This window comes from Haemaphysalis longicornis, unplaced genomic scaffold, assembly GCF_048455015.1.
Source record: "Haemaphysalis longicornis isolate Haplotype H1 unplaced genomic scaffold, Haemaphysalis longicornis Haplotype H1 scaffold_67, whole genome shotgun sequence".
Taxonomy (NCBI): Eukaryota; Metazoa; Arthropoda; class Arachnida; order Ixodida; family Ixodidae; genus Haemaphysalis; species Haemaphysalis longicornis.
This window is the reverse complement of record NW_027526419.1, coordinates 1,375,391-1,391,011: the sequence shown is the minus strand read 5'-3', so window position 1 is coordinate 1,391,011 and position 15,621 is coordinate 1,375,391. Positions and strand designations below refer to the sequence as shown.

Below are 15,621 nucleotides of genomic sequence, written 5' to 3'. Positions count from 1 at the left end.
GCTCCCCTCTGGATTAACCATGCATACTAAAAGACGTAGTGCTGGCTCGTGCAAATGCTCCATGAGTGACTGTCGTTCCATTAGACCGACAATTCAGAAGGCACGAGTAAACACAAGAGGCCAGAAACAGTGTTTCTTGGCCACTTGAAATATCCACGACAAAGAAAATGTCACTTTCAAGCTTTTATTGCAACACTGTGTCAGCAACATACACAACACAAGTAAACCGTACTCTACTCTTAATGTTGGAGTCGCTATTTAAAGGCCCGTTAGGCACACCTTGTCACGGCGATGCGCCCAGCATTGGGCTATTCCGGGTGTTCATGGCTGCTGTACGTGGCGCAAGCGCACAGCGCTTCTACGAGGTACTTGTCCGTTGAGAGGAGACAACCGTCCTCCGTGCCGCTGTCGGCAATGGGCGAATGTCGTCCCGCTCCTGCAGGAAAGAAATTGGGCAACAAAACAAGTGTTATTCGTGGTAGGACGCAAAACTGAGAAAAACAGTTTCCAGCAGCCCTAACAAGCATCCATAAAAAAAAACCCAAAAAGCAAAAAGATAGAAGCAAAATCAACGCTTTATGCAGTGCAGCCAAACGTGGCCTGTTAAGTGCACTCAGTACAAGACTACGGATTAATTAAGAGCATGGCCACGGTCGTTAACATGCGAAACTCAGACTGTGTTGTTTTTCTGACTCCAGCAGAAAAGACGCCGCTCAAACCAGAAATAGGACCTGGGGACTCATGCTCCCTAACTCAACGCGTTGGACCACTGAATCAGGGCAACAGAAAATATAAAGATTGCTCATTATTCGCATACAGGTTCTCTATCGTGCTCAGAGGCTTACGTAGCACGAAACAAGGGCCTCTTCCCTCGCTTTCACGAGCCATGTAATTAAAGAGACACTTCCTGTCAGCACCAGCTCTGAATCAAAATGGTTTGACTGCAATCAAAAATAAAAAACAGGAAGAAATATTCAATTATTGGAGGAAACCTGCTTTCCTGCGCTTATGGTGCGGGTTTGTAGAACAAGGTCATTATTTATTTCTGGCTGTGGTGTCGAACAGTGCGTTTTTATTTCAAAAATGTAATAAGACCCAAATTTTCTTAATTTTTAACAAATTTAGCAATGTTCAACTCAGGCGAAACAAACAAAAGAGCGTCCCCTCAGCTTGCTGCATGGGGAGTGGCTATGGCTGCACGTTTTTATTTCCTCTCTGCAGACAGTTCACACTGAGTTCGGATGTGCACACAAAAAAGGCGTCCAAAGGAAAGGGGCAAAAATGTTTGAGGCTGACCACGCCGCGAGCGCTTGGCTGCCAGTGAGGGAGCAACGAAAATTTAAAAAAAAAGTAAAGGAAGCTTTCGGCCATGTAGATTAGTCACGCGAGCGTGCGCCTGCTACTGTGAGATTCATGTGAAAGGTGCGGGTGACGGGTGGGTGCGGGAAGGACTGCAGGACGAGTATGTTTTGTGCACGAGTTCCCCGAAATCCAAACATTTTTTTGGTGGGGGGGAAGTGGGGGGGAGAGGGGGAGGGGGGGCGCCTTAGTGCAATTTTAGGTTCGCCGTGGCGGTCAGTTGGAGGGAAAAGGGGCCATCAGAAAGCACTATTCTAAAAAAAACTCGCCGTGAGGTACAGAAACATACTACGGTTCTGTTAGAGGGCTTTTTATTACGGCGGTCAGACCGCGCCTTCGAAGAAAACTTCATGTTGATGTTCTGCTGTGGTCCGGCAGATTACAAGTTAGGGTTCCGCAAAATATGGAGAAAAATGCCGTATTCAGCCAATTGACATCAGATTCTAACCGTTATTATCTAGTTTTATTCTGGACGTAGTTGCGGTTACGAGGGTGCAACTATTTTTGCCCTACGCAGCCTGAGAGTGTATCGCGTCCCTTGCAGATTCGGCGTTTTGCCAAACGTTGTGTAATTTTTCTGCTTAAAATATCACGTTTTCGTTTAAAATTAAATATGTCTGCGAGTAATTCTTGTATCCTAACAGCACCATATTGTTATATTAGTGTTCGTGTGTTCGCCTAAAAAGTTAGAGCCCTTCTAGAGTCTCGACCACGTGTTAACCACGCTTTCACATTTCTGGCTACAAATTTATGAAAACTGCTATTTCAAAAGAAAGAAAAGTTAGCGGTTAGGTTGCTTTTTGTACGCTGCTTCTGCTGGGGTGGTTATCAATGCGGTTGGGCCGCTCATTTGAAGAAAAATTGCGTTTTTACTATTTTAGGGTTAAGTAAAAAGTTAGGTAAATATTGACCGCAATAAATAAAAATTAGGTCGTTGTCGGCAGTAACGGCAAGCGAATCGACTGGCGTTGGTTAAAAAAAAACTCACACTGACGCTAACGTGCAAGCTCACGAACTTCAAAAAAAAAAGGGCGAATCGGGAAAAGCCGCCGCCGCCGCAGCTCACCTTTCGCACGTCCGTCCCCGCTGGCCGCCGAACAAGTAGAAACACTGAAACAAGTCGGAGGGCCCCCGTCAGGGCGAGCAACAGCAACGTTGAGGGACCAAAGGGCGTTGTTAGTCTTTCCGTTGGTCCCATTCGCGTCGGGGGTCCAACGTTTGGTCCCTTCATTTTGCACACAGCCCTAATCTTGGCGTGTTTGGTCTTTAGGTATGGTGGCTAGAGGGGGGAAGTGTGACGGGCGACGTATCCGCGCCGTGGAAAGGAGAAGCGCGATGTGCGATGAAATTTTCCGGCGCCGCTAGGGGAGCTGAAACACCGCTGGTGTTAGGGTGCCTGGATGTTCCTCCTCGCCCGCCCCTCCGCCCGCCCCTCCGTCGGAGGGGCGGGCGAGGAGGAACATCCAGGCACCCTAGCTGGTGTAGTCGCCGGCGAGCCCGCCGGCGCGCCCGCCGGCGCGCCCGCCCACTCGCCCGCGTAGTAAATCCCGCTGTATACGGCGATCGCCGTCGCGTCGAAGCTCGGAAGCGTAGCTCATGTGCCACTGTGCCAAGGGTGTGTAGTGCGTGATATCGTGCAATTCATGTGCGATGTAATAGGTAACACTGGGTGCACTGATGGCGTCGAAAGCGCGAAAATGTTTTGTGCCTGGGTGCTGAAGCGGTTACCGAACGTGCAGGATATGTAACCAGAAAGTTCTATGGCAAAATTTCTTGCCAGCAGTGGGCTTCTGGCCTGACAGCCACCGCAGCAGCAGCTGAACCCTTTGCGGATAGTGTGTGCACGCAACAGTTTGAGAGGCGAGGCCTTTTGAACCCTGGCGATGCGTTGGCCACAATTGTAATAGTTGGAATTTTTTTTATAGAGGATGCATTTGCGTTGTTCTTCTCAACAGAGAAACTTCACGCTTTCAGTGTGCACGACTTTATGCAGTTTTTGAGCAGTGTAACACTCCGCCAAGTAGGGGGGCGAGCTTCATCGCCAAGAACTTACTGCGAAAATTGTCCAGTTTGTGGTGGTAACTAGGCTGCATTTCTTTACAAATACTGAACAAGAACAAGGCTCTTCAAAGGGAGCGCCAGAAGCATTTAAAGTTAAGGCGGGTCAAGTAGAGTCCGCTGCTATACCACTGCTTCTGCTTGTCTGATCTGTAAATATGACTGGTGTTCTATGAAATAAAAAGCTCATGTGCACTCCAGTGAACATTGTGCGTACGTGGATTCCTGTGCTATGTATTTCTTCTGGCCTTGCGATTCCGCGCGGTAAAAGCTGTATTGGAAAATATTTGCTGCGTGTTAGGTTCGCCAAAGCACTAACACGAACACAATCTTTTCTTCTGTTAAAGATATGCGGTGCTGGCGAACGCTGACGCGATCAGAATGACAAAGACATTGTGAAGTTGCCGTAATTTATTGCGTGTGTCCCCAACGTATGTTTTTGCTTGTTCGTATGTTTTTTTAATTGTTATGTGTGTGGCCACCGACCATAGGCCGGTCGCGAGAAGGACTACGTTGAAAATCCGCGTTCCGAGTCGTTCGTGTTCGCTGCCCCCATCTGCTTGCGTTAACACCATGCCTTTTCGTGAATGCCAACGCAGCCAGCGTCTGAAAATTCTGCTATGCATCCCGGTGTAATACACTCTTCCTGAAATATCCAAAACAGCGGTACGACGGGACAAAGAAAGGTGAGACGAGACCGCACGCTGTTTTCGATATTTAAGTATGTACCAACAAGCCCGCATTAGGACTCTTTCTCCTTTTTTTTTTAGATTTTCACATTAACCTTCTCTTGCTGGTCGCGAGCTAGCAAATCACGCATCGGTTTTTTTTTCCTCCTCTCTAAAATAAGTTTAGTTAATCGTATTTATGCAGCTCTGAGCTGTAAACAGCTCGTGATTGAAACTGAAACTCAACCACTCCTTTTTTCGCTCAAACGTTTCCCTCCTTCTCAACGCAAACAGTGCGCGACGCGCGTGCTAGCGGCTCTGCGCTGCTCTCTTCAGTCCTTTGCTAGGCGTAAATGCTGCAGTTCGTCTCATTTTCTCCCATTTTGGTTAAGAGTGCGGTGGCGGCGCGGTCGAAACAACGCCCCCACCGGCCTCCGCAGTGTTTTGACCTCCGCAAAAAGCGGTGAGGTCATGCCGGGATTCCGTCATATGCGCCTTTCGGGATGAAAGTGCGGGAATTTGAAACGAACGATTTTAAAGCCGTTCAATGTAATTAATTATTGCGCGCTGAGGTACTTAAAGTGATGTTTCGGGTGAAGACAAAAGACAAGTATGGTTCATTCAAAAGATTGCCTGGTTAGAATCATACTGGCACCACTTTTATTGTAAACTTGGCTCAAATAAGCTGTATAATTAGGAAAAACGGGAATGGCCATGCGACCCACTCGCTCATTCCCCGCAACAGAACCTATGATGTCATTCCAGCCAGCTCTGCGATCGGCGGAACCCGGCAAAAGCAAACGCAAATAAGGCAGAACTTATAAGCTTGCCGAACGAGCCATTTGCGCTTAAATTTAGGACACATTCTTTTTATATCAGTCAGAATGGTGGGACAAACAGTGGAAGTTACGAAAGCACACGTAAACATAGAAGTAACGATGCGCACTGCTGTTGGTACTGCGCGAATTATGCTTGCTTTAGCTGCACAAGACTGCGGGGATTTGGGGTAGTTTTAGACGACACTAGCCGATTGACGCAAGCAACGGTGTCTTGTGACCATATTTGACGAGCGAGCACTCTGTTTCACGAAACGATTTTCTCTCTGAGGTGTCGGCGTAACGCCAAACAGTTACCGGCCTCTTTCCCCCCTCCCCCCCCCCCCCCAACAATCACTTCCTCCTCCTCCTCCTCCTCTCTGAACAAAAGCACGCCTGGTTCAAACACGGTCAAAAACAAACCAGAGGCTGAAAACGGCTTGCCATGGTATGGTGGCGCCATCTAGGTTCACTAACGGTATAACGGTAAACAAGGCTTTCCAACTGGCTGCAGCGCGGTCGCTTCCTGTGATGTCATTGCAGACCACGAAAAGACACGATTTAGAGGAAAAATGAAAATTTTAACGTAAATTGATTAATTTCTCAGTGAATCAAGCATTGTTTGCATCCGGACAACCTCTGGGGACACTTAAAGCACGAAATCTTTCGAATAAACCAAACTTGTATTTTGTCTTCATGGTTCTTTTAGGCATCGACAAAAGCAACAAAAATGTAACATAAAATTTTTGTATCAGTACGCCTTTATATCTTGCCCTCACTCGCGGGAAATGCGGATGGCACACTCTGCAGGTGTGGATATTCAGTTCCTCTCAATGCGATTGATGCATGACACAATTCGATAGGGACAACTGACTACCCTTTTGTTCTACTGCCCTTCCTGATAGTCGTTAACGTGATCAGCATAGTCACGCGCCCGTGTCCGCTCCCAACGGCGTAATCATTTTCTTGCTCGTATTGTGCTTCTCGAGACAGTAGGAATCAGGAGTTCATAATGGCCACGTCGTCGGTACGGATGCCGTGGCGCCGGTAACACGTCACGAGGACCCGGACTAGCCACTCAGCTAGGTTTCGACAACACTTTACGGCCGTACAAATACAGTAAACCAAGTCCCCAACCACAATCATGTTGAACATTCAAAACTGTGAAATATGTAAAGACACTACAAACAGAAATCTACCTAGGCTGCAGCAAAACTTCATTCACACGAGGCTGTCGCTTGTCAAAGCCCTGCACAGAATGTATAGTCTCGGTCTATATTCACTTCGTTATGAATTTGACCCAAATGCCAGAAAAAAAATTATTTGAATAATGTTCTAATACTGTAACGAAGGAAGTTAGATTTTCCATTGACTTGTTACGAAGTGCGTTTTATATGTTACACACATTTCCCTTCGAATGTATTTTTCAGCGACTATTGGGTGATCATCTTCCCTCTGATGGCAGTGGGCTGAACTTACTGCGAAATTTGAGTACCTGATCCTCAATAAAAACGTCATTGTCCGGGACGTATGTTTGTATACTAATTTAAGCTGAAAATCTAAACCAGGCGCACCACGTTTCGGTTACTTTCTTTGTCTTGTTTTAATATAAAAGTACGGCTCTCCAGAAAATCGCATATGGGCGTAACTTACCCGTTTTATAGTAATGGCAGATCCGTATGCTATCTTCCCGAGCCGCTTCTTGCAATACTCCTCTTCGGTGATTGCCTCTCCGGGCAAATCTCTTGGGTATTCTTTAAATAATGGAGCAGCTGTTTCTCTTATGCAATAGTCTTTTAGGGTCCTGCAAATCAGAAGCAGTAGCATTCACAATGCGATGACTCCTTTTTCATTGTTCAAAACAACGTTCGGTCTGCCCTTCACCAAATAAATTGCAATTGTCCTTTATAAATACCGTACGCAACCCGATCAGAAAATTCATCAGGCCTCCCGGTATTGTTCAACATGTGACTCTGCAGTACAAATAAATGGCAGCATCTCCACTCCGTGGATGATGGCGAGGGGTGCGGAGTAAGGGGACTCGAAATGACATCCCAGTTACGCCCCGAGTGACATCCGATTTGCGCCCCGACCGTCATTCTAGGCAGAAAATAATGGCTGAGGCAAAAGAAACTACCATCCGAGCATAAGCCTATCGGCACACAACAAAAAACTGCACAGCGGATATGATGGCAGAGTCATTCTGACGTTTCCACGCGCAATGAAGACAAAAAGTGTCGTTGATTCCTCTTTCATAGGGGTCGGTAAAACACGAAAGGGAAATGTGCAGCGAAATCTGCAGCTGAACATGATTTGCGGGTCAGCGGCTGTCTTGTGGGTGAGCTTGGCGAGTGACGTCCTGCTGGCGGGTCGCTTCGGCAAAGGTGTACTGGCGTCATTTACGTGACGGATATGACGTCAGTGATCTTTTGGTGTATCCCGGCATAAAACATGCTCCTGTTAAAATATAAAACCCGAAAACGAACTACCCTAAGTATAACGTACTCTTTAGTACTAAAGGTTGCTTCCCCGCAAAAAGACCATGCATGCAGGGATGCACCCTTTACAGGCCGCTTGAAAGGAGTAATGATTCCGGGTCTCACATTTGCGAATGCTGTACTCTGCTTCAAATCAGACGTTCTATCGGGCCTTGAAATGAACTAGACAACGGTAGGACGTTTGGCCTTAGGCGCGCATGGTAAAGCAACTGACGAAGCATTACATGGAGATATGGGCTGGGCGTCATTTGATGTTCGAGAAGCACAGAGTAAAATACGTTCTGAGATGAGGTTGAAAGCAATGGATCAACGAAGGTGGTGGGCAGCTAAGGTTTTTAGGTACCTATACTTGAAAAGCGTGGACACGCAGTGCTTAAGGAAGACTAGATGGCTAATGATGAAATACAGAAGAAACAGTGGAGAATCCAATACAGCCAAGGTAACCAAAAAGGAGGCAAGGAGGATCGAAACGAATAAACGGAGAGAAAAAATGGAAGCTAAAACGTCGTTAGAGATGTACAGGGCTGATAAATTGAACATCAGAAAGGAAAATTTCCACAATAATTCCCTGGGCAGTGCTTTGCTTTTTGAGGCTAGAGCAGGTTGCTTGCGAACTAAGAGCTTTGTGGGGAAGTATTCACAAAATGATGGGGTATGCGTGGTCTGCGGAAAAGAAACAGAAACTATGCGGCACATAGTGTTAGAATGTGAGGGTATCCATCCAAATTTACACGAGGGAAATATTCGGCTTCCAGGAGCCCTAGGATTTAAAGGGACACTGAAGTTATATGTAAACATTGCGGGATTACTAGCGCAAATTGTAGCCCGGAGTCCCCAGGCCATGTTTCGACCACTCTGGGCGCGTTTACGCGATTTTATTTAGTAGAAAAATTAAATGCTGTCCTCCTCTCTTTACGCTCGCCCATTTTCTGTGGCGTTTTCGTGTGACGTCAGGAGGTGCCGAGTTCGCAATTGGCTGCGCTACTGCACGGCTCCCTGGCCTTCAGACAGAGTCAGTCGGCCCAGCGTTTCGTCCGCCGGCCGCCGACGGGTCGTCGCAATTCGTTCGCTCAGTTGAAACGAAGCCAGGACACGTTTGTGAATGGAAGAATGTGCCTTTCTTTACTTGGTTAGTTTGTACACTGTATCTAGCTCCAAGTGAAGGTCGCTTCACACAAGCGCTGCACAAGCGCACATGCGACGCTTTGCTTACTGGTACGCCAGTAGGAAAATATAAGGCCTCTTGAAGGCGGGAGAAGAGTCAGCGAAGTCAATATAGGTACTAAGGAAATAAAATCAACTGATATTTTTACCGTACAGCGTAAAACTAGGGTGCGGGAAGCACTTTTTTGCGCTGGGCGAACAACCACAGCGGTCAGCAGCACGACTACGCATCTGCGAACGCTTTTCCGTCTACGAAATGCAATTGCTAGACCTGACCTATTGTGGAAACTCGGGGTACGCTTACTTCACGAGCGCAATACAACAAATAGTCACCTAAGTGAGTTGGAGTGAGCCGCGCCAACTTTGCCGAGGTATGGCACTGCCTAATAAGCTTTTTTTGCCTGCCCTAAGCAGCGCTAGTATTAAAGGGAAGCTGAAGCGCTTTCCAAAAAATTTGAGTTAGATTAACAGTTATATAGTTTCTTGCGCGCTGATTCCGAATATCACATTGAAATTTATCGTACACGAGTCCAAGTGGCATTTATTTTGCAAAAAGCGCGACCCCGTTTGAAAGACGCGGGCTTTTCGTCTTTTGACGCGCCTGATTGGTTGCGCCCGTCATGACGTAAAAGGAGGACACCCTTCGGCCGCGCGGGTTGTCGGAAGCATTGCGAACGATCGCACGGTTGCCTTTGCGGCAATTTAGCTTGCAGTTTAATTTTCGCACATGACTGGAAGTTTGTTTTATAATTTTCCGTGCTGTTGGTTCAATTATCTTGGAGCTTAAATTTGCTTTACACGACAGAGAACCCCAAAGTAGTGACTGTGACGTCGACTAGTGGGTTCCATCAAAATATTTTTGAATTAGGCAAATAGCATAGGGGGATTTTATACCTTATGTTAATATTAGGTACTGCCTTAACTGTTTCTTATTATACACAAAACCATTTATGCCGAAGATTAATGGGCGTTTTATAAACAATCTACCAGCGAAAAGCACGTACGTGCACTGCGCGAAAAAATAGCGTTCATGCGCTGTAAACGTATATGCGAGACACATCTTGCCGGTACACGCATAAACCAACAAGCAGACTCTGCTTCCGCATTTCCTTTGTTCGTTGTCGCCCACCCCAGCCCCGTTACTCATCCCCGTACACAGACCCACACGCGCGCGCCAGTCGGCAGCGACGCTACGGCGCCTCCGCGATTGCTAGCTGCACTTCGATGAGTGGCGTCTTACTGCTTCACATGCATTTATTCTGAAAACACTGCAGCATACTAGTGCCTGCTCAGCATTATTGGCTGTAGTAGGGCTTGATTTTCGCTTGTGCGTTGCGCATTCTGCTACAATATTACGGCCACCTCGTTATAATTAACAGACCAGTCGGACAAGGCAGTTATGTTGTAGTTACGTTACTTTAGGTAACAATCACCAAACGTTTGTGATAATGAATTGTTGGCCTGTTTCAGCATTTCTAGATTTAAGCATTTACCGCGCTAGTCGGACAGAGGCCGTATATTTCCTCTTCGCTCCTAATCTTTTTAGTATCATCATTATATATATCACCGACTATCACTGGAGCACACTTGAGGTTCAGTGACAACAAGTGCTTGCCAGGTTATAATATGCAGCCACACGGAATCTTGGGCAAAAAATTAGGCCCCCGCAGTCAACACAAATTATGGCACGGTGGTGGTTCGGAGTGGTGTTTTTTTTTAATTCCAAACAAACATCACCTTATCGTGACATGTATACTTGCAAAATAAGTAATCTGGTTGTCTTGGTTCTTTTACTCTGTAGGAATACTGTTTACCCCTTAGCCGGGAGAGAACTTCTATCAGGATTGGCCCCTTGTTTTAGTTTCGCCAAAAAAATTGTTTTTTTTTAACACTGTCCTGAGCCCATACGGAAAGAAAACCGACGCGTTTAACGAAACAAGTATTTCCTGAACAAATGTGACTTGGTTTCTGGAATGGAACGAAACATCCCCGGCCAAAGTACAGCAGTATTCCCCGTCCTTTCTAAATCTAGGATCTAATGTGAACATTCACGTCCGTCGCATCAAAAATAAAAAAAATCGCATTGGAGCGGTTTACAAAGTATTTAACGTAGTTCAGTATATTCTCTGTCATCAAGCACAGCCACCTCGGCTGTCGCTTCCGTGTGTTATCAAGCATCCCGGCGTGGCATTATTCTGCTTAGGAATACGGCATGATAACGTATGCCTCGTTTGGCGTTCGTGCATACTTTTTGAACACGAAAATTGTACAAATGAGTGCTATCAACCACAACAACAACAAGTATCATCCGCAAGGAAACACGGCGAAAAGAGCATGGCCGAGGCGGCCGATCCGGCCGGAAGTCCAGGTATTACGTTTTTCAGCCGGTTTTCGCCCGCGCTCTTCGGTCTTCCGGCATCGCGCGGCGAGATGGGGGCGGGGCATCGGGCCACTTTTGTTTGCTCACTGCGCCGCTTCTATTGCATGTATTGCGAAAATATTTCGTACACATGAACTATTCAATGTGTACTTGCTGCTAGTCAACTTTTCTTTTAATTCTAAAACCGCTTCACCTTCCCTTTAAACCTAGAGTATAAAACATAGGTATATTAGTCCTTTTTGGTAAAATGACATGTCATCACCCCGCTAAAATAGGGAAACAAATAGCAATCACCATCATCATCATGCTTCGTTGTACTGGCGTCTTTTCCGTGACGCATATGACGTAAGTGAAATCTTAGTGAATCCCGGAATAAAACACTGTCATGTTAAAATGTGAGTCTGGTTTATTAAAAACCCGGCTTGCCCGAAAAGCACTGATCCCAATCGTAATCCCAACTTCAGCAGCATGATGGGTAACAACAAAAACAAATGAAGCATTGGCAGCTCGCTAAACTTTTCAGCCAGGTCCTAATGACATCTGAGGGGCTTGTTCGTGCGATACTTGTGAGCGGCCGCTGAATACAGCCACCGTAAGGAGCATGACTGTGCTGTTGTAGTGCTGCCTCCACTTGCATTTCATCTTTCGAATTCAGTGCTAGCATTGTGTTAACGAGTTGACCAGTACGCTTTACCATACCCCTATTATTTCACCAACGACGTTGTCTTGAGTAAACTTAACTTGTTTCCAGTAGTTACAATGACTGTTTGTGAAAACAATGTGTTTCGGGTCCGGTATAGCGTTGAGAGAGCTGCCAGGGAATATTTCTTCAAAGCATAAACAGACACATATTTAGCCCACATGGGACTTTTATAAACAAGCGCGGGAGAATTGACAGCAGAGGGCTTTGCTTTGCTTACTGGCGCTGTGTAAGCAACTGCTAGTAAAAACACTCCATCTACCGCAGACGGGATAACAGATTAGCTAGAATCACTCGAATACTTGCTCCAGAGCCAACTAACTCTACAACTTGAATGCTTTTGAAGAACAGAGGTAACCTGGCGAGGCATTTTGGTCGGCCCGAGTACCCTCCAAAAAGTGAAGTCCTGAAACTGGTTAGGAATGTACAAAATCGGAATGCGGACAAAGTTTTGTCTGTTTTAGACATGTCTTTGTAGGTTCGGCGCCAAAGTGCGCAGACATCTTCGGTGTTGCCACATATTACACTTCAGGATTCTCTTTCTTTTTTTTACCAGCACGCGAACACTAATGATGATGACGATGATGATGATCATTGTTAGATGTTTCTTGGCGCGATACCTGTTAGGGCAAAGAGCAGCAAACAAAAAGGTAGGTATTAAAATGTGTAAGTCAGACACGTGAACATGCCCGGTTATGTTATCCTGTGCTTCAAGCGTACTCTTTTTTGTTTCTTCTGTTGCATGCCAGTAAGGACAGTCTTGTGCTTGGGTGCCTGTGTGTGTCTTGTTCATGCGTGCTTTGCATATTTTTGTATCTGCGTGAGTGCGCTCATGGCGTTCACTGTACTTTAAAATTATTTTACAAAGTCAAAGTAGCACGAATTGTACCCCCAGCCAAGCAACACAGACAAAACTACATTCTTCACCGCAAGGCATTAGAAGGCAGAATATTGGGTGTACTTCGAATTTTCAAGCGAAGCTTGTATCGCCTAACTTTTATCGTGGAAGCACTGCGATGGTTTTGCAAAAAACCAAGCGCATCAAGTAAAAAAAATGGCTGCGCCTTAGCTCAGCTAAGCTCGGATATTGAAACCACAAGCTTGGCTTAGTCTGGTTGAGTATGTTTCGCTTGGTTAACCTTGGATGTAGCTGCATTGCCGACGACGGCTCAACGCCGTTTGGTCCCGTGCAATGCACACAGGAGGAGGCCCGGCGAACGCGGAAAACGCGCCGTTCCTCTTCGCCGGTTGCGAGACGAGTTACGTAGCCCGAGACGACACAGCGGCGCATGCGTGGGAGGCTGCGGGGAGGTTGTCGGCTGCCGATCAGCTGATCGCCCACAGCGGTGACGGCGGCCACCGCTCGTGCTGACCAGAACGACTGAAAACGGAACCTTCTGCACATCGCCCAAAGCGGGCCCGGCGAATCACGCGATGCGCTTCGAGGGGTGTGTCGCTGGTTGTGTGTTTCCGGTCAAAAGGTTAACTTGCGCATCCTCCACGATACCACTGGACGAAAGTAGTAAAGCCTTGCTTCAAAACGATTCCCGTGGTCAGAATCCAATCTGGCTCCATCGCGTTGTGAAGTTGACGTCTACGCGATTGCGCTATTCACACACTGTATTCATATGTAAAGTGTTGGAGGTGGTCCTTGCGCTACGTCGTTGTCACGGGCGTCGCCATTGCTAGGCCGCACTGCACGCCGGGAGATGAGGGATTAATTTGAATGGGTGCGCTACAGACTCACGTCCCCGTTTACCGGAGCGCCATTGGCACTAACGCCGCCGTTGATGGGCCGCGTTGCATGCCGGGAGATTGGGCGGCATAGCGTGACAGAGGGCACGCCAGCGGTCTTGAATGAGGTTATGGGGTGATTCCTTATGTGATAAGAGGTGATTTGTTGTATGTGTGTGTGATATGGTTCTGTTGTGTGTGTGTGTGTGTGTGTGTGTGTGTGTGTGTGTGTGTGTGTGTGTGTGTGTGTGTGTGTGTGTGTGTGTGTGTGTGTGTGCGCGCGTGTGTGTGTGTGTGTGTGGTATGATCTGTTGTGTGTGTGGTATGGTTATTTTTTAAATCTAATCAAGCTCAGCCAGTGGGGTAGTGTGGCTTGGCTTGGGTTGAGTAAGGGTTGGGTTGGGGTTGATTGGGTATGTGTTTAGGTTGATCAGGCGTGGCTTTGGGTTTGGTTAAGGGTTTGGTTACGCGTTTCGAGTTTAGGTTTGGTTTGGCTTATACTGGCTGGTCATAAGCTTCGCGCGCACCCCTATTCTCTTTCGGGGAGTGGTTGTTAACGTTTTAAAAAGGGGTATTTTTTTCAAGTCTAGCATTTTCGGGCTGCTATGTGAAACGAGAATAGTATATGTTGCTACATTGAGAAATGACCTATTTACAATGCTATTTACAGGAAAAACTGCTTGGCAGAATGTCCAAGAGCTCACGCTAGCCTAGCTGAGTCGCAATCGTCATCATACTCTTCTACCTCCAGCTTCTCGAAGCACCAGAAGCTATAGTCAGCTTAAGTGTCCATATGTTCATCTTCCCGGTGTTCAGCTTCACACATTTGAGCAAATATCTGTTAGGCCTAACAGCCCCGGTACAATATATTTCAAGACAAACAGGTTTCATGCATGAAAATTCCCGGTTTACTCAAAAGAATATTGCCGCGAACCATGCACTAGATTTGTTTATTTATGTTTTTGCTTTTATAGCCGGGCTGCGCCGAGGCTGTGTTATCTGTGCCCCGAGTGAAGCGCATGTTCCATTCTTTCTTTCTTACGCTGCTCGGATTATCTCATTTGATAGGGTGAATGTGTCGCCCTAACTCCACTGGCATAGAACCGTCTTCCTTTATATACAGTGTTCTCGATGTAATTCGACGGTTAGAGAAACGCCCGCACCGGAATATAAATACCCGCAGAGCAGACGCTGCGCCATTCGACTTCCCGACGCTGGCTTGCGCACGTCACTTTGCTGACTGCTGCTTCACCGCCTGTGCATTCTTTGAGTTGTTAGGGGAGCGCAAGCTCGCTCCAATAAACTTGTTTTGCTTGAAGATATTTGCGTCGTCTTTGGCTTCGTGGCAATATTTTACTCCCCTCATTTTCTTTTTCCCTTCTGTCTTCAAGAGAGGACGTCCGTAGGTGCAAAATTGCTTGAGTTTACGTAACAGAAGCATTGGCAGAAAAAGAATTTGAAAAATCATTTTCAAGGAATCATAACTTTCCAAATCATTTCGTCCGCCTACAGCAGAAACATAACCCAGAAAAGACCATCAATGTTGCCCTCCGTTGCGAGTTTCGATATTTGGAACAAATGCTTCTCGCGCTCTCTGCCGGCTTTCGGGCGTAGCTGAAGGTTTTAAATAAAAATACGCATTAAAAACTTTTTTTCAGATGTCGCTAATAACCATACTCAATTCTTAAATTATTTCACCTTGATACACTGCCACCCCTATAGACAACATAGAATCTATTGGTACGTAGAAGCATTTTAAACCGAAACAAGCAATCCTCAAAAAACAAAACTTAAGCATTTGTAAATTCGAATAACAAAAGCGCCATAAGCAGCACGCACAGACCATTCTCAAGCAATAAATAAGCATACTGCTGAAAATGGTTGACACAAGAGCACATGCATGTATGAGCATATCAACCCGATGACAATTTTTTTCATGTCGCGTTGGCTACAAGACTTCGCATGCAATCACATTCGCGCATACATATGCGAAGCGCTGCAGGGCGTTTACTTATATATCCATTTAGAATTTAACTTAAATTGGTGGCCGTAGTGAGCGCTGGACACGGCATGAGATCAAATTCAAATTCCAAGATACAGAAAAGAAGCTACTGCCAAATACGTGTTTTTCCCCAAGCGATAAAAACACTTTTATGCGTTTCTTGCTCAAACGTTCGTTCGCACCTTCATCTCAAATATACCACCTTATTACAAAAATTAAAACATTTTTTGCCTCCAATGGCAA

The 15,621-nt window shown here is 46.3% G+C and overlaps 1 protein-coding gene across 1 annotated transcript in view; it reads right to left on the bottom strand.

The window, feature by feature from the left end:
• Nucleotides 1–312: 312 nt before the first annotated feature.
• Nucleotides 313–15,621, bottom strand: part of LOC144144228 (venom metalloproteinase antarease-like TpachMP_B) — a 33,395-nt gene continuing 18,086 nt past the window's right edge. Inside the window, exons 8-10 of the mRNA XM_077675594.1 lie at nt 6,554–6,704; nt 2,426–2,469; nt 313–436 (exon numbers count right to left, since the gene is read on the bottom strand). Coding sequence (XP_077531720.1) covers nt 322–436; nt 2,426–2,469; nt 6,554–6,704 — 310 coding nt within the window. The 3' untranslated portion in view covers nt 313–321. The remainder of the gene's footprint in view (nt 437–2,425; nt 2,470–6,553; nt 6,705–15,621) is intronic.